This window comes from Carassius carassius, chromosome 23, assembly GCF_963082965.1.
Source record: "Carassius carassius chromosome 23, fCarCar2.1, whole genome shotgun sequence".
NCBI lineage: Eukaryota > Metazoa > Chordata > Actinopteri > Cypriniformes > Cyprinidae > Carassius > Carassius carassius.
Window position 1 is genome coordinate 2,355,683 of NC_081777.1, and position 18,602 is coordinate 2,374,284.

General features: G+C 38.1%; 2 protein-coding genes across 2 annotated transcripts; one reads left to right on the top strand and one right to left on the bottom strand.

Annotated features, from left to right (window-relative positions):
• On the top strand, nt 1-5,646 carry esrrd (estrogen-related receptor delta). The gene is made up of 7 exons (XM_059505934.1): nt 1-102; nt 809-1,203; nt 2,902-3,018; nt 3,817-3,927; nt 4,136-4,297; nt 4,375-4,644; nt 5,309-5,646. Exons 1-7 carry the CDS (start codon nt 47-49, stop codon nt 5,551-5,553), a joined length of 1,356 nt encoding a protein of 451 aa, XP_059361917.1. The 5' UTR covers nt 1-46; the 3' UTR covers nt 5,554-5,646.
• Nucleotides 5,647-9,495: 3,849 nt separating this feature from the next.
• Nucleotides 9,496-18,553, bottom strand: LOC132101200 (SH3KBP1-binding protein 1-like). The gene is made up of 18 exons (XM_059505935.1): nt 18,356-18,553; nt 17,995-18,048; nt 17,749-17,794; nt 17,575-17,648; nt 17,435-17,493; nt 17,244-17,324; nt 15,799-15,936; nt 13,497-13,587; nt 13,232-13,422; nt 13,035-13,150; nt 12,832-12,919; nt 12,483-12,599; nt 12,161-12,331; nt 11,323-11,478; nt 11,147-11,243; nt 10,872-11,056; nt 10,659-10,785; nt 9,496-10,071 (listed from the first exon to the last, which is right to left on the bottom strand). The coding sequence occupies exons 1-18, from the start codon at nt 18,400-18,402 to the stop codon at nt 9,519-9,521; spliced, it is 2,391 nt and encodes a 796-aa protein (XP_059361918.1). The 5' UTR covers nt 18,403-18,553; the 3' UTR covers nt 9,496-9,518.
• Between the last annotated feature and the right edge of the window lie 49 nt (nt 18,554-18,602).

Consider the following 18,602-nt stretch of genomic DNA (forward strand, 5'->3'; position numbering starts at 1 on the left):
CAGCTCCCTTCCCTTCATCACAAACAGTCCCTGGGGAACAGAAGTGATGGACCTCAAGGAGTTTTGCCTGAGTGAGAACTTACAGTTTCTAAACCAGCACAAGTAAGCAGGACTAATACTGTTACAAATTCAAATGCCTTTTTTATATATTACTTTTTAGACCTAAACTCTGCAGAAAGTCTTGTCATATGTGTTATATTATTGTATCAGTTACAGCTCAAAGTTCTTATTAATTGATAATGAGTGTTTTTTAGCAAAATGAACTTTTTGTGCAACTTTTGCAACTGTTTGATTTGACTAAAAATGCCAGTAACGAAGCTTCAGTTTATAGTTTTAATGGGCCGTAACGTTTGTGGTGTGTAATGTGATGACACAAGACTGTTTGAAGATTGCATGTCACTGCAAATATGTAACTTAAATGCTATACTTTTCATGATGTATCATAAATGTGCAGTGCACTATTCAATGCATACTGATGTTTTTAAGATCTGTAGTATTTCACTTTCAAGGATTGTGAACTGACTAAATTGGTAGTTAATTCATATTAGTGCATATGCAAATAATTTAGATGACCTAAAAGTCATTAATTAATAACCTTACTCATTCATAAATATTATACTTTGCTAAACATGTCAGTAGCCTAATTCATGGAGTTGAACTTACATATAAAATATGAATACATAAAGAGCTTACACTATCTGTTCAAAAGTATGACATGATAATTCATCACTTTTGCCTCTCATATACGAGTGTAAATGTAATTGAAAGACAAACTAACACTTTTAAAACTCGCTCCACCTCACATCAGTCTTTTGGATGCGTCCGCCTCTGATGAGCCTCCGTCCCCGACCGATGCTCCGCTCAAAGCCGCCCCGCTGAGCCCCTCGCTCGGCCTGGACAGCAGCGCGACCCCCTTCAGCCCCGGCAGCGCGTCGGACAGCAGCGGCTACAGCGTCTTCTCCGGGAACCCGTCTCTGAACCCGGACTCCCCCGTCAGCTCCAGCTCCATCTCCAGCAGCAGCGCTGTGGCTCTCTTCCAGCCCGTCGGTCACACAGAGTCCCTGCTCAGCTGCGACTACATCGCGGCTCTGAACCCGGGACCGAAGCGCCTGTGCCTGGTGTGCGGAGACTTCGCGTCCGGGTATCACTACGGCGTCGCGTCGTGTGAGGCGTGCAAGGCCTTCTTCAAAAGAACCATTCAAGGTAACAGCTGCAGCCACAAAACATCAGAAGACTTATTAATGGCCTATATAAACCTATATAAAATGAAACAATATATATTTCATGCCAAAAATCATTAGGATATTATGTTCCATGAAGATATATTGGACATTTCCTACCGTAAATATATCAAAAGTTAATTTTTGATTAGTAATATGCATTGCTAAGAAATTCATAGACAACTTTAAAGATGATTTGCTCATTATAATTTTTTGCACACTCAGATTTGTTGTATCTCAGCCTAATATCTTATCCATAAAAAAAACACATCAATGGAAAGGTTATTTGTTCAGCTTTCAGATGATGTATAAATCTCAATTTAAAACAATAAAATAAATAAATAAATAAAAAGACCCTTATATGACTGGTTTTGTGGTCCATGGTCACATATTAGTTAAAGACTTGATTATGAAAATGAGTGTTCACGTGTGTGGGTGTATTTTTAAAGCATCAGTGCTGTTAATGAATGTAATGATCAATATGACATGAGTTAACTATCTGTCTGACATTGATTTGTGTGTGAAGACTCAGTGTGCTGCTGTTTTCGTCAAAGCACAGTCAATACAATTGTCTTGATTTGAACGGTATTCATAAAATACCAAATTAAAATTCAGTTATATCTTTATTATTATATGATGAACTGTAAAGCTGAGATAAAACTGTTGCCAGTGATTAAACAATTGCCACTGGAATTTATATAACATTTTTCTAAGGTTTCTATTGTTAGATTTTTGTGCATGTGTGTATGTATGTGTGTGTGTGTGTGTGTGTGTGTGTGTGTATGTGTGTATGTGTGTGTGCATATGCATGTGTGAAAAATGTAGTAAAAGCATGCATAATATAAAATCATAATTGTTGTCTCTTGGCACGTATTGTCAACATATGCATTACATATCTGCATGAAAACCAATTTTATATACTGTATATATATATATATATATATATATATATATATATATATATATATATATTGTAGATATATGGGTAGTTTTATAAAGGTTCTTTGATGGATGCAGACAGAGTGTTTGTATTGGCTTTGGCCTTGGGCAGACAAAGAACAAGTGTGTGTTAACATATCAATATATTGATGAAGTGTTCAATCACATAATGGATGCTCTCATCCCACAGACTCTTGTCCAGCGTCGTGATTTAGTCAAATCTATTGATCACTGTTAACCCTGGAAACTCCGGGATTTGCTTCTCTAGGCATTAATGAGTGTTGAACAGTCATCAATACTCTCGCCTCTGGGGAAGCACTGACTTCCTAGCTCTTGCCATGATTATTAAATTATGAAGCAGTGCAGATCAATAGCTGAGCTCTGTCTGGACTCCTATGGATTTCTGTGTGAAAGCTCAGCTTGTGAAGCATGGCACCAATGGACTTTATGTTTGATTGAACATATGATAGATATATCGCACTTAGTACATACAACTGAGCATCTGTCTTTAATTAAAGGACAAACAAACAAACAATTAATGCCATTCACTAACAACGTTAAATCATGTGTACTTGCATATTGAGTTGTGCTGCTCACACTGGCAACATGAGTTCAACTCCAGCTAGCAGTGTTTTCTGATACTGTCCCTCCTCCGTCTTTAATTTTCCTCTGAATAAAAAAGTGTGACCAGGCCAAAAGAAGAAAGTGAAATGGGTTAAGTATAAATGTGTTGGTGTTTCAGGAAACATCGAGTACAACTGTCCGGTGGTGAACGACTGTGAGATCACTAAGAGACGGAGGAAATCATGCCAAGCGTGTCGTTTCCAGAAGTGCCTGCGCGCCGGGATGATGAGAGAGGGTGAGCTCCTCTGAAACACAACCTTTATTTTATCTTTAGATGTCTGCTTTCCTCGGCTAAAATAACTCCCCTCCATATATGCCTACAGTGGGATCCAAAAAGACTGAGACCACTTATATTTAGTATTTTTAGTACTGAATGTATATACAATGCCAAGATATTTGTAGCACAACCGTTTGAGTGAATATTGCAAATGTGCTTTCTTTTTCTTTAGAAAAGTTTGGTAAGAAGTATATGTGTGGTTAAAACAAAAGGATACTCTTTATTCTACTGCAACATCAGTTACTAACAATGAGCTTTACATTTGGTACAGTATTTATCTGTAAGTCTCAAAACTTTAAAAGTCATATTTATGACAAGTTCTGACCACATTCTATCATACTAAGTTGAAATGAAGGTTGAAATCGACATACTAAGTCGAAATAATGATGTACTAAATTATAATAATAATTATGATGTCTTTGATAAAGTGACTTTGTGTGTTTCATTTATGACTTCTATAGTCAGAATTTTTTTGGTTAGAATTTTGACTTTATTTCGTAATTATGGGTTTTTCTGTCATAATTTCAACTTTGTAAAGTCATAGTTGTGACAGTACAGCGTGTTATAATCGTGACTTCTGAAGTCATAACTATGACCGTTTCTAATGTTGCAAAAATGAGCTTCCGTACATTTGGACACAGTGTCTATCTTTCTATTTCTATTTTCTAACAGTAAACACAACAGCAGTAAGAACTAGTCTTGTTTATTTATGTTATAATGACACATTGTTTTCCGTGTGTGTGTGTGTGTGTGCAGGTGTGCGTATGGACCGCGTGAGAGGAGGCCGACAGAAGTACAAGCGCAGAGTGGATTCAGCGCTCTCTCTCTTCACCAAAACACCTTACGCTCACCCCAACAAACCCATCCGTGAGTCTCACCACACACATACTAACATTCACTAACACAGCCTTCACGCAACTTTCAGAACATTTTAAAGTATGAACAAAAGAGCAGCGGACCTGAGCATGAAGGCCAGCTGTAGAAACTGTGGTCAGCGGATTATGAGTGGTTGAGGATTTAACCTGATTAACGGTTTAACATCATTAATAAAACATCCTCATCTTTTCCTTTCCAGGAAACAAAGTGATCTCTCAGCTCCTCGTATGTGAACCAGCTCCTCTGAGAGCCGCCCCTGACCCCGCGACCCCTGACAGTGACCTTAAAACCCTGCTGACCTTATGTGACCTGCTGAACAGGGAGCTGCTGGTCATGATCGGCTGGGCCAAACACATTCCAGGTACACAGCCAGAGCTGATCTGGTGCATCCTCCTTCAGATGTGCTTTGTGGAGATAACCTCTGGCTGTGTTGGGCAGGTTTCTCCGGCCTCTCGCTGGTGGATCAGATGGCGCTGCTCCAGAGCGGCTGGATGGAGACGCTGGTGCTGAACGTGGTTTGGAGATCTCAGGGTTCGGCTGACGAGCTTCAGTTTGCAGAGAACCTGCGACTGAACGAGAGCCAGAGCCGAGCCGCAGGACTTCACGATCTCTACACGGCTCTGAGACACCTGACCTCCAAATACCAGCAGATGAGCCTCAGCCAGGAGGAGCTGCTCACGCTCAAAGCAATGGCTCTGGCCAACTCAGGTATATCCACCTATAAAAACCTCTTACATTAAGTTGTGTGTCATAAAATGGAATGACAGGGAAAAAGGATTCCTGATCTATCCTTGTATCTATGCTTCTTCAGTAATGTCCAGGGATTGCCTAAACCCTGTCTGGTTTGTGTGATAGGAGTTCAGCATTATTTGAATTCCCATTCTCAGTCTCAGACTCACTGGCCAAGAAAAAAACAATCAATATGAAGAGAGCAGATCAGAGCACAGATCAATACAATCCGACTTAATGTGAAAAACGCTTAATGTGGCTTAATGCATGAAAACGGTGTTATAAAAACACCAAACTCAGTAAGCACATTATTAATAAAGTAAACTATTTACAGACAAGCAGATGAGTCCAGAATAAGAAGGCAGCGCATTTAATTACACATTGTGTTTTCCTCCCATAGAAAACCACTATAAAGAAAGGTAAAGTGGCTTAATGCATTAAAACAGTTTTTTTAAAATACCAAACTCAATAAACATTGCAAATATACATTATATATATATTAAAGGACAAACAAACAAACAATTAACAATTAAAGTTTTGTCTTTTTAAAACCCCATTTTAATGCATTAAGCCACATGAAGTGTTTAACGCTGCGCTCCAGTAGCCGAGGGCCTCTAGTGACCTTGCCGACGCTTTCTTTCAGACGCAGAGAATGTGGAGGGTGCCGAGGCCGTGCAGCGCTTCCAGGACGGGCTCCATGAGGCCCTGCAGGACTACGAGAGCAGCCAGCGTCCGTCTGAATCTCACCGCGCCGGACGCCTGCTCATGACGCTCCCGCTGCTGCGTCAGACGGCGCTCAGAGCCGTGCGCTGCTTCAGCCGGCTGCACAGAGACGGACGCGTGCCCATGCACAAACTCTTCCTGGAGATGCTGGACGCCACAATCTAGAGCAGGACTGAGCCGTTTTCAACCCCTTGGGTGTCACACCCATTTGTGAGCATAGACGTGGAAGTGCACGATCACAACTTATCCAGCAGTTTTAAAAAGACAATCTGTAGATTATTGCAGAAGCGGAATCATTTCAAAAAAGTTATAGAAATTTAAATTACTGTAAAGAAAATGCACTGTACCATTTCTTTTAATGTAAAATAAATATTTTACATTCCAAAACTGATATAAAAGTAAATTTATGTCTAAATAAGCTGTGTTCCAAATTTGAAGTTGATATAAAAAAAGAAAAAATTATTTAGAGCGTCATACATCTAACAGCCACCGGGTGCCATCCAAACTCCATTTTTAATATTTTTTATGCATATCTAAATTTCTGTGCTATCATTTTTTAATTACTATTAAAAACTAATGAATACTATTAGCTAATTAACTATTAAGGAAAATAATTGGTAAATAACTAAGTAATACTAATTAGTACTATTACTCTATTACTATCCCATGACTTCAATCTCAAAATAACCACCCAATATGGAATTTGGAAACACAGACCTTTCCGACGATATGTACTTTGTCAAGTTTATAAAAAAGTTTTGGTACTAAAAGAGCGTAATATGACACTTGCCCCCTCCCACTTAGGGGAAGGAGACTGACAAAAACAAAGTACCATCAGAGAATGTCTAATATGGCGAGAAGTTTCACTCTCACTACACTTCCGGCTTCTGAACTGGTTGCAGTTCCACTCTGATTCCATATGAGGGCGCTCACAGGACGAGTGCAGAATGGAGGTCAATGGCGGTATACCCCTCAAAATCCACTTTTCTCAAGATATATATTTTTTGTCTAGTAATTTGAATGTTGTATTCAAAAGGAGATGCAAAGGAATTACACATTGCTGGGTGTTAAGATTTTTTTAGAGTCACTTATTGCTTTAAAAAGTCTTTTAAAATGTCAATGATGTCATACACATTCACATTCATTAGCAGAATGCTGGCGTTATGGGCAACAACAACTCAACCTGTAAGAAATCGAAAGGACATAAGTACTCGTTCATTCAACTTTCGACCTATAACCAATGTTGAACTTGCAAAACCTACAATCAGATCTGAGATTTATCAACGGCAATCGGGTGAAAGGGACAAATTTAGCCGTCTAGCCCCATAGACTCCCGTTCATTTTGCACTCATGGCGATCGCCCCCAGTGGAACTCTGGTGGTACTGCAACCAAAATTCGGTACAATAGGACTTAATAGGGAGTGGGAAGGCTCTCCGTAGACAGGCTCTGGAAAAGCAATGTCCCCTTTCAGCATTGTTTTCACAGGATGAATTCGAGATTACTTGTGTATGTAATAGAGATAAAAGACAACGATAAAAAAAGTGCACCAAGCGTCCTACAGGTGGGCTGATGTCACTCAAGGGGTTTTAAATCAGGCTAATCACGTCCAGTGCTAAACCAGTCTGGCAGCTAAACCGCACTCAACGACGAGAAGTTCATATCGCTCTCCGTCTCACTGAAGCACAATATTTTACTATTTATATGATTTATACCGAGATTACCATTTGATATGGTGTCAGCGATAGTTCAGAAGCAATTTTTTAGTTTTACATGATGTATCAATGTTTTTCATTTTTTTGATTCTGTAGAGGTTTGTCAGTCTAGTTTTGGGAATTTGGTTACTATTGAAGACGCGAAACAGTTCAGCATCATAAACAGCAGCACAAATAGTCTGCAGAACATTGTCAAGCTATTGAGCAATACGCCTTTCTATTTATTGTCTAATTTATTACAAATGCCACCTATCTGCTGTTATTTATATGAAAATAAATTATTTTTTTGGAATTGTCCAGAGTGCTTTTTTTCCAGGTAAATGAAACTTTAAAAAGGTTAAGTATTCTAGGAACAATAACTATATAATAGAAAGTTATTCTAATATTATGTAGAAAATGAAAAAGAAAATCATGTTAAAATTACATTTTATATATAACAACAAAAGTATATTATATTACACACAAACGTATTATTAAGGAATAATTAATAATAAAATATAATACAATTTATATCATATTTTAAACCATCTGTTAAGTTATTGTATTTTTTGTTGATAATCATAACAATATTACAAAAAATATATTATATAATTATACAAAACTAATTATTAATAAATAATAATTAAATATATTATTAATGTCCATTTGAATGACTTCTTAAATTATTGTGATAATTATTTTAGTGATAATCAGTAACACTAAATTAAAAATGTATATTACAATTAAATTGCATGTATATATAAAAGACAATATATATTATACAAAAATAATAATTAATAATGAATAAGTATATGAATTATTCATATATCCATTTAAATTATAATAATGATCATAATTTATTTTACTATTTATTATTCTAATGTATTTATATGAAATGGTTTTCTGGTATTTCCAAAAGTACAGTAGATATTGATATCTGAACAAGTGCATTTACAAACACAATAACTTCAAAAAGATATATTCAGTGTTCTAAGAGGAATATGGTTAAAAAAAAGGCAAGTATAACTTAATAAATGGTTCATGATAACCACAATAAGTTTCTTTGCATTCACAACTTTCTAGTTTCAGATGTATTTAGGGATTAATACTGTTAAGATACCACATTTTCAAGCTTGTCATGGACAGGGTACAATACCAGGTTATATTTGAACCAAAAAGGAGATGATATGAATACAGTGAACGTTCAGACTTCATATTCTAACATATTCAAATTCAAGCTGACTTTAAGATGTAACTCATGTTTCTACTATAGTTTTATAATCTCAAAGGCACACAGATCCTCTGACAGCAGTCTGTGTTTACACACAACCGTCCTCTGTGCAAACCCTGTTCAAAGTTTGCTGAAGCACTACATACTCTGTTAGCAACCTCTTCATCTCTCGCTCTGTTTTGCAATGCATGCTGACATATACAGTTAAAATCTTTTTTGTTTACTTTTAAAAAGAACCACTTGTATGTAAACTTCTTATTACAGACATAAAACATGAGATTTATTTTTGCTCTTGTTGATTTATAATGCACATGTTCTGTTTTCAAATATTTAACGTGAACTCTGAGTGTAAACACTGTAATATATCGTGCTCTACAGATGTCAGAATCAGCACGCAGCTGTCGAGTAGTGATTACACAGCCCTGTCAATCTGAACAGCATTCACACACAGTTCTGACTCTAAACCCAACACAGCCTCGAGACGATGACGTGTAACTTCTGCTCCAGCAGCATCACTTCATGAACCTGACCAAATAATGACCGTTTTCAAACAGGCCGCTTAGACACGCCCCCATCCTGTCATTGGCTGGCTAAACCCACTGCCCTGCACTGTTCTCACTCGATTGGTTGATCAATGTTTCAACAGCACCAGACACACACAGTGTTTCCACTTTCCAGTGATCTTTAGTCGCATACGTTTGGGAAGTATGTTAACATGCCAAAAAAAGTTTACAGCCGGTCCATTTTTGTATAGGATTAAACAAATCAAGACTTTTTTTTTTTTTTTAAGTCTTGTGGAATGGGATTTTCCCCCCTCATTTTCATGTGATATTCCATATTCTCATAATAACTCCACACTCTGTATTATAAGGCACCCAGTGATTCTGAGAACACTGTTTTAAAAGAAATATCTTGTAAATGCTATAATATGTTATCATAATTCAGAATTTTTAAGTATTCAGTTTTTGTGAAATATATATACACACACACACACATACACATATCTGTGTGTGTGTATTCTCTGATATTGAGAATACTGTTCTAAAAGAAGTATACATATTTTTTATATGTACTTATACACAAATATTTTTCAATGACTAATTCTGTATTTCTGAAGACAGTTCTGCTTAAGGGTAGAGCATTCAATCTGATAATTATTATTATTATTATTATTTTGTCCCCTGTGTCCACTGTGTGGACGTTCCTCTTAGAAGCTGGTTTCATTCATATGAGGTTTGGGGCTGGTGGACGATGAAGAGGCGGGGCTTTCTTGTCCAGGTACGATCTCATTGGACGGGCTCTCACTGGTCGGAGAGGTCGGAGGTGGTCTTGGAGAGGCGGGCGTCTGTGATCTGGCTGGACTGAGCGGTGAAGGAGCAGGACTTGGTGCTGCTGAAGCTGGTCTCCTCATGGATGCTGTTGCTGATGATGATGATGATGAAGGTGTGGAGAATGATGACTGTATTCTGAGGCCGAGTCGTGCGTCCAGCTCGCTGCAGGCAGCTAAGCTCCGTCTCCCCGCGTCCAGGCCGGCCGCGTCCGAGCTCTTGGCCCTCTCCTGACAGCGCTCCACGAAGCTGCCCCTGCGGATGGAGCCGAGGTCGCTGCTGGCCACAGATGCCTGGCTCAGGCCCAGGTGGGGCGGCTCGCGGGGTCTGAGGGGGACCAGAGGGGCCTGACGGGGCAGACTCCCGGTCAGAGGAGCCGGCCCCCGAAAACCACCAGCAGCTCGAGCCATTTCACTGAACTGAGACTGAAGACTGAGGGACACACACACGAGACACAATATAAACCAGCAACACTGCCATCTACAGGACAAGAGGAACACACTACTGTACTGTGTCTTTCATAATTACATGCAAATAAACAGAGGTGCACATACATTTATAAGAGAACCTGGAGATCTGGTTTGGTCCTCACACTGCACATACTGTGACATGTAATATTTACATGTATGTACATGTATATATTTATATTATTATGTTATATATAAATATATTTAATATACACACAATATATAACAAAACAATATATTTTCTGAAAATGCATTTATATATATGCATAATAAATGTTCGATTGACTGCATGTAGTGTGATGTCAAGTTCATAATACTGGAACTAATGTAGCGTGCAAATCCATGCACCCTTCGTGTGCTTCATGCATTATAAAAAGTTCTTCAGAATATGAATTGCAGCACATTTCAGATGATTAAAAAAAACGGACCACATTTCTGTAAAATGCAGTAGGTTTATATCTAGGTGATTACAATAGTTAAACAAGCAGACCTATGTTAACATGCATAATGTTTAAGTGTTTCCCCTGTGTGTGATCATGCGTCTGTGTGTACCTGCAGGTGGAGCTGCGTGAGGAGTGTGTGAGAGACGCGGCGGGACTCATGTCTGGTGTTCGGGTCAGAGCCAGATCACACTGGTCCAGAAGCTCCAGCAGCTCCTCTTCAGTGGGACCACCGAGAGCTACATCACACAGACACACACAAACTGAGAAACCAATGTCTTCGGCTGTTCTCACAATGCAGCTCTCATTCCTGCTCCGCTCTCACCTTTGATGTCCACCTTCCCTGCGATCTCCATGGCTGTGGTGAGGTTCCAGGTCTGGATGCTGCCATTACTGTGTCCACTGAAGAGGTACCGGCGCGGCCTGGATCCGATGCGGCTGGATTCCTCACACTCGTGCACCACGAACGCTGTGATGGACGTCCCATCCACCGAACGCACCTCACACACCCTTCAGAGGAGACACACATCAGTGTGCACTGTCAGGTAACATCAGTTATATTAACCAGTCAGGTGCTGGTTTGTCCTGTTTGTGTCTGACCTCTTCCCGTTGGAGGAGAGCCTCACGTAGAGTTTATCCGTGTCGGGAACCACTCTCTGGATGAACACCTGCTGCTCGTCACGCTCTCCATACGGACCTGCATCACTCAACACATCATGACCCTGAACCAGGACTATTAATATGAATGTGATTTCATTCCACTCACTACATCTCACCGATCTCAGTGCCAGCAGCACAGCCTCCGTGGCCGTCGATATCGTCCAATGAGAGGATCTTGAAGGACGTGAGGGGGGTGGAGCCAGGCTGAGTGGAGATCATGCCCCGGAAGCGTGTCACCGTCCAGGTGCGCACATGATTGTTGTCTGCACATACTGCAGCAAGGACCACATAGGATTAATTACTTCTTTCATTTACATGGGGAAATAGATGAAGAAAAAAAGATGATGATGAAGAACATTCGTTTTTGCAGGTTTAGGAAATTCTGGAGTTAATGTGTTTATCCAATTTATGCTGATTTAAAAAAAAGAGAGAGAGAAAGCTAAATATTACACTAGTGGTCTTTTGATCCTTATTAAATGCAACTAAATGCAAAATGTTTTGCAAATTTTAGAAAATCTGTTTTTGTTTTTAATGCAATTAATAAATTGTACTTATTTATTTTTTTGCTAGAGGTTCTCAAACTTTTGATATCCACTACATTCACCACATAAATGAGCGTGTATGATTTTTTATTATATATATATATATATTATTTTTATTTTTTTTTGCAGTTGAAAAAAATACTGATGCTCCTTTTTTTTCAAGTGATTTCATACTTTTGATCCCTTTTATATTCTGTACATAAATGAGCATAACAGTTGATGAATAATAAATATTTATATGGCACCGATTCAAAGGAATAAATAAAATAAATGTTTTAGAAAATGTGGGAAAAGTGTCTTTTGGTTATTCAATTTATAAAGAATATATCTGACAGGTATTTTTTTTTTTTTTTATCAAAATATTTGAACTACTGATCTCAGAAGGTTTTCCCCCAGACACTCTGCACTGTACCAGAGATGAGGTGTTTCTCAGACAGCATGATCTTGGTGACAGGGCTGCGGTGAACAGAGAAGGTCTGGAAGAGCTGTGGACCAGAGCCCACCGTCTCCGGATGCTGCACGATCACACGCACCGTGCCTGAACTAGTGCCATACGCGATCTCGATCCAGTTCCCACTGTCACCTGAACAAACACGGATTACATTACAGTGCATTTAAATGCTTGTCAGTACATTCTGCAGTAGCCGTTTAAATTAAAAACATTGCATTCATTTATTCTTTCAATAGTGTAGCACCAGTTGAGTACGGTTTCGTGCTATGCGGGCTGGTGTTACTTGTTTTGGGCGTCAGGTAGACACTCAGAGCAGTAATGGCGTCTTCAGTGGGATCTCGATACAGCTCGGTCACCAGCAGATCGTTATCCTTCATCCTCAGAGGAAACTTCTGGACATCTGACAGACACAGAAATAAAGCACAGCGTGTCGTGATCAGCTTCATCAACCATCTGAAGGATCATGAATGCACTGGAAGGAAGTGTTTTTAAAAAAGCTCAAGCAATTAGAAATAACATTAACAGTTTTTAGCCAGAAGTTTAAAAATAAACCAAAGCTACTTTTTAAAACTAAAATCAAAACCTGAAAGCATGATATATTAGGTATATTAATCAACTGACTATCACTTTACCTATATAGTAAATAGATCCATTATTGCATCCCAGAATGAGGAATGACCCGGCTGTGTCATGACTGTTGATAGGAACCACATCCTGGTTCTGCATTAAGAGAGGTGAAGAAATCAGGACGTGAACACTTCTGCTTGTTTCGATATGAAGGAATCGATGTCATTTGAAGAAATGAGTCACAAATGCATCAGTCAGCTCTGGTTACCTGCCAGTGTTTAGTGACGGCGTTCCACACTCCCACTTTCCCAGTGTGGCTGGTGGCGATCAGCTGATTTCCCACGAAGAACAAAGCCTCCACCGGCACATTCAAACTGAACACACCTGCGGATCACAGGAAACAAGATCTCTGGTTTACTAGCATCTGAGAAAGACCCAAAAGCATTCTATGAAACGAGATCTTACCAATTTCACTGCCGTTTCCATCAGGACAGATCGCCCACAGTATGATTTCTGTGCCTGATGCAACAGCAACCATCTTATCATTGTCCCCCAGTGATCCGCCCATGACTTTGGCATTAAGAGCCACTCGGTCAATCACCCAGTCCAGCTGAGGGCTGGTGAACACCTGCTGCCACCCAGTCGACTCTTTAACCCTGAGCACGAGAGAAAACAAGTCACGTACAAATCCCAATCATTCCTATGTGTGTCATTCAAAGAGGAGCCCTACCTGTAACAGACCACAAACTGAGCATAAGCCACGGCAATCCAGTTATGATGACCACACACGATTCTGACCATACCTGGGTCAGAGACCGGACCTGGACAACACACACCACACCAGTCAAGAGAGAAATAATAATCACTATCTAAAACTGAAAACAGGGCACACAAGAGAACTAGAGTAAAATAACACAGAAAAAGAATAACCAGGCAATAAATGAGTAGAACTGAACCGGACAAAATGAACAGGAATAGAGACAAGTAGAACAGACTCAAATAAAAGAAAATAGAATGGAATTATCTACAGTGTACTAGAAAAATCAGAGTAGAAATTAGCACAGTAGAATAGAGTGAAAATACAATTAATCGCGTCAAAAATGACCTGACTAGAACAGAACAGAATAGAACAAACAAGAGCTTCAGATTATAAACTGAACTGAATAAAACAGAATTGAACTGAGAAGAGCAAAACTGAAAAATATAATAAAACAGAACAGAATTCACCAGAGAGGAAATTAGCAACCAAGTAGAGTACCACAGAGTGAAATAATATAGAATAAAACTTTTCAGGGTAGAAATGAGTATAGCAGAGTCAAATAGAAGAAAATATAATAGAATTAACTACAGTGCAATACAAAAATCAGAGTAGAAATGAAAAGAGTAGAACAGAGTAAAATAGAATTAATCGAGTCAAAAATGACTTGACTAAAACAGAACAGAATAGAACCAGATCTGAAATGAATTGAACTGAATAAAACAGAATTCAACTGAGAAGAGCAAAACTGAAAAATATAATAAAACAGAACAGAATTCACCAGAGAGGAAATTAGCAACCAAGTAGAGTACCACAGAGTGAAATAATATAGAATAAAACTTTTCAGGGTAGAAATGAGTATAGCAGAGTCAAATAGAAGAAAATATAATAGAATTAACTACAGTGCAATACAAAAATCAGAGTAGAAATGAAAAGAGTAGAACAGAGTAAAATAGAATTAATCGAGTCAAAAATGACTTGACTAAAAAAGTAAAGAAAAGAACCAGATCTGAAATGATTTGAACTGAATAAAACAGAATTGAACTGAGAAGAGCAGAACTGAAAAATATAATAAAACAGAACAGAATTCACCAGAGAGGAAATTAGCAACCAAGTAGAGTACCACAGAGTGAAATAATATAGAATAAAACTTTTCAGGGTAGAAATGAGTATAGCAGAGTCAAATAAAAGAAAATATAATAGAATTAACTACAGTGCAATACAAAAATCAGAGTAGAAATGAAAAGAGTAGAACAGAGTAAAATAGAATTAATCGAGTCAAAAATGACTTGACTAAAACAGAACAGAATAGAACCAGATCTGAAATGAATTGAACTGAATAAAACAGAATTGAACTGAGAAGAGCAGAACTGAAAAATATAATAAAACAGAACAGAATTCACCAGAGAGGAAATTAGCAACCAAGTAGAGTACCACAGTGTGAAATAAAATGGAATAAAACTTTTTAGAGTAGAAATTAGTTGAGTATAACATAGTAAAATAGAATAGAATTAACTACAGTGCGATATAAATCAGAGTAGAAATTAGTATAGAGTCAAATAGAATTAATCATGGCAAAAATGATCTGAGTAAAACAGAACATAATTCACCAGAAAGGGAATAAGCAACCAAGTAGAGTACCACCACTAAGTGAAATAAAATAGAATAAAACTTTTCATAGGAGAAATGAGTAGAGTATAACATAGTAACATATAATAGAATTAACTACACTGCAATAGGAAAATCAGAGTAGAAATGAGAAGAGTAGAATGGAGTAAAATAGAATTAATTTAGTAAAAAATGACCTGACTAAAACAGAACAGAATAGAACCAGAGCTGAAATGAACTGAATAAAACAGAATTGAACTGAGAAGAGCAGAAATGAAAAATATAATAAAACAGAACAGAATTCACCAGAGAGGAAATTAGCAACCAAGTAGAGTACCACAGAGTGAAATAAAATAGAATAAAACTTTTCAGGGTAGAAAGGAGTAGAGTATAACATAGTAACATAGAATAGAATTAACTACAGTGCGATAGGAAAATCAGAGTAGAAATGAGAAGAGTAGAATAGAGTAAAATATAATTAATTGCGTCAAAATGACCTGACATACCAAAGTAAATTATCATAATAGAAAAAAATTTAATTGCCAAATGTAAATCTCAGTAGAATATAATAGAACAGAATTAAGTAAAGTGGAATGCAATGAAGAAGAACAGCAGAGAAAATGAAAGTAGAATAGAATAGTAAAAGGATCTCTAGACGAAGGCAGACCTGTGGCTCTCTCCTCTAGAGCAGCTTTGCTCAGGTTCGGAGGCATTGTGTTACTCCTCCTCACAGGGGCCCTCTCCACCGGCCCCCGGAGCTGGGCTCCTGCCACACTGTGCCTGTTCCTGCGCTTCACCGGGTACACTGTGACACAATTAATCGAGTAATCAGATAATTATAATTAAGTGAACAATAGCCTTTGAAATTACTTAAAATGCATATATAATAGTAATGAGGTGATAATAATTAGATCAAATAAAGTGTCAAAAGCAAGTTATCATAGGGTTTTATTCAACAACACTGTTAAAATACAAAATGTATTATAAACAATAGAGCTAATGTTCTTTACGCATTATAACAAACACCAGCAGAGGGCGCCACTGGTCAGAGGCTGCAAGATTTAATCCTCGTTTAGTTAAATCTCCACTTAATCTTTGGCAATTTCATTATGAGAGAAAAGCCACTGTGAACATCAAAACATGGAAACTCAGAGCGAGGGTCCAAGCTTCTAACTTTGTAATCATGATCAAAAGTTATATTTAAAAAGATATTGATGTATTCTTCTGGATTTGCGTTGCTTTCTTAATGATTCGCCTTACAGATCTGATGAAATAACACGTTGCGTTCCCAGATGAACGTTATAACTCACAAAAACATGCAGCGATGGAGTTTGAGATGCTCCACACATATAAATGATAACTAGAGAATGAAGCCTTGTGAAGCTTTCAAGGTTTTTTCCTGATTGCACCAAAAAAGATCCAGAGCTTCAAAACCTCAAACAGTGACATCTAGAGGTCAGCTGCAATTATAGCAGACGCTTTCAAATGAGTCACACATCGTGTTGATTCCAGTTTCAACACAAAAGCAAGAATTATTTTCTGAGAATCTGAAGTGTCACTATGAAGCAGGGAGGGAACGCCAAGCATTTCACGTCTCCGTATAATGAAGAAAGCCACGCTAAAGATTCAAATCAGTCACCTCGCTTCAGGTGTTTCATTGTGAAGGAAAAAGCCTCAAATAGATATTTCTTGTTTATTTCAAACCAGTCGGCTTGAAAAAAAAAAAATATATATATATATATATATATATATATATATATATAAAAAAGAGTTCAGAGCCGCCTTGTCAGACGATAAAAGTTTGTGCGGTGCAGCATTTACTGTGAATGGATCCGCTCTGACACACACACTTACTGTACACAAGCACAAATATTAAACCTGCACCGCATATATTTATTTAAATCATAGCTTTTTTTAAAGTCTTAATAGATTCATGCTTTATTATGATTTTGAAAGCGGTTTAATGCTTCTATTACCCGATTTTTTAAAACGGATTACTCGAATAGAATGGAGGAATGGTTGCATGCACACACCAAACGAGTCAATCTGAATCATGCAGTCTGTCTAAAGTAGAGCTGAAGTTTGTCTCTGAGCTCAGGGTTTGTTGTGTACCTGGCGGAGGCAGATAGCCGTTGAACAACACGTTCCCGCAGGAGGAGCGATCCAACTCATCACACAGCTGCAGCTTACGCACTGCGGAGGAGATAAAGACACGTTTAGAGGAGAAGCCACCATCTAATCAACAGGCAATTTAATAAGGGTCTCAAAAGTATCAGAAGGATCCCAGCACAGCCTGATCTCACCCAGCGGCGTGATCCCATAGAACTCTGCTTCGTGCATTAATAAGCGCACATCTATAGACCTGTCAGCAAAAACAGAGTTATGCCATTTAAAACCTAATAAGACAGTGATAAATTATCTCCTTTACAAAACACAGACTCGCCTGGGGTGGAGCTCTTTAGTGCGCAGGAAGTTGAGAATAGGAGCAAACAGAGACGGATCTCTGTCAATGAAGATCTAAAGAAAGACAAACATTGAGCTACATTAAAACACACTACAGCTTCTTAAAGATTGTGTGTTAGTATTATTAGCATGTATAATGTATAACAAACTTTACCGCTCCAGTCTCATCTTTAAGGGTTGATATCCGTCCACTTAATAAACTAGAAGTATTAAACACACACACATGCATTTATTGTTTCAGTTCTAATAAGAACTATGCCAAAAAAAACAAGCCCATATATCACATATCAGTTAATATAATTAAACCTAATTTAATTAAAAGCTCTTAAAATTGTCAATATCCATCAAAGATGCAGAGGTTTGTTCTAGTGCAGCTTTATCTTATCTAAAACACACAAACCTTGAGAAGAACGAGTCAGGAACCCATGTCAGAGTCTGTCTGGAGGAACTGAACCTGTGTTTATTCATTCAGACAGAAAAACAACAAAACATTTAGCCAAAAAGAAGGAAAAAATCATTTTCACCCATCCATTAGCAATAACAGAACACGACAGAGTTCCGTGTAAAGGTGTGCAGATGTTTATTACTGTCTTAATGTGTATTTACAGTAAGTCAAGTCAAAAACAATACTAAAACACTACTGCAGACTAGTTGTTATGAAGACTAGATACCCTAAAGCATAATTTTAAAGTAAGAAATGCTAATGTTTATAAGTTGTGTTGCTTGTTTCGAGCATGATGTAGTTTGGTTTAATACAAAACCTTTTTCCCCCGACGTTAAGATGAATGATGTCTCCGATCCTCGCCATGATCTTCGCTTTTAAAGCAAAGCGTTCAGAGTTTATCGTGTTTATAAGAAGGTGTTAATATTAACTTCATAATAAAAAAGCTGTTTAGTTCGCTAGCCGTGGTGAGGAAACAGCGGACGAGCGGATGTTGTCACGCAATATTTCCTGCGGAAGTGAAAGCGCGCCGACTTTCAGAATAAAAGTCCTCAAACTAACCTCCA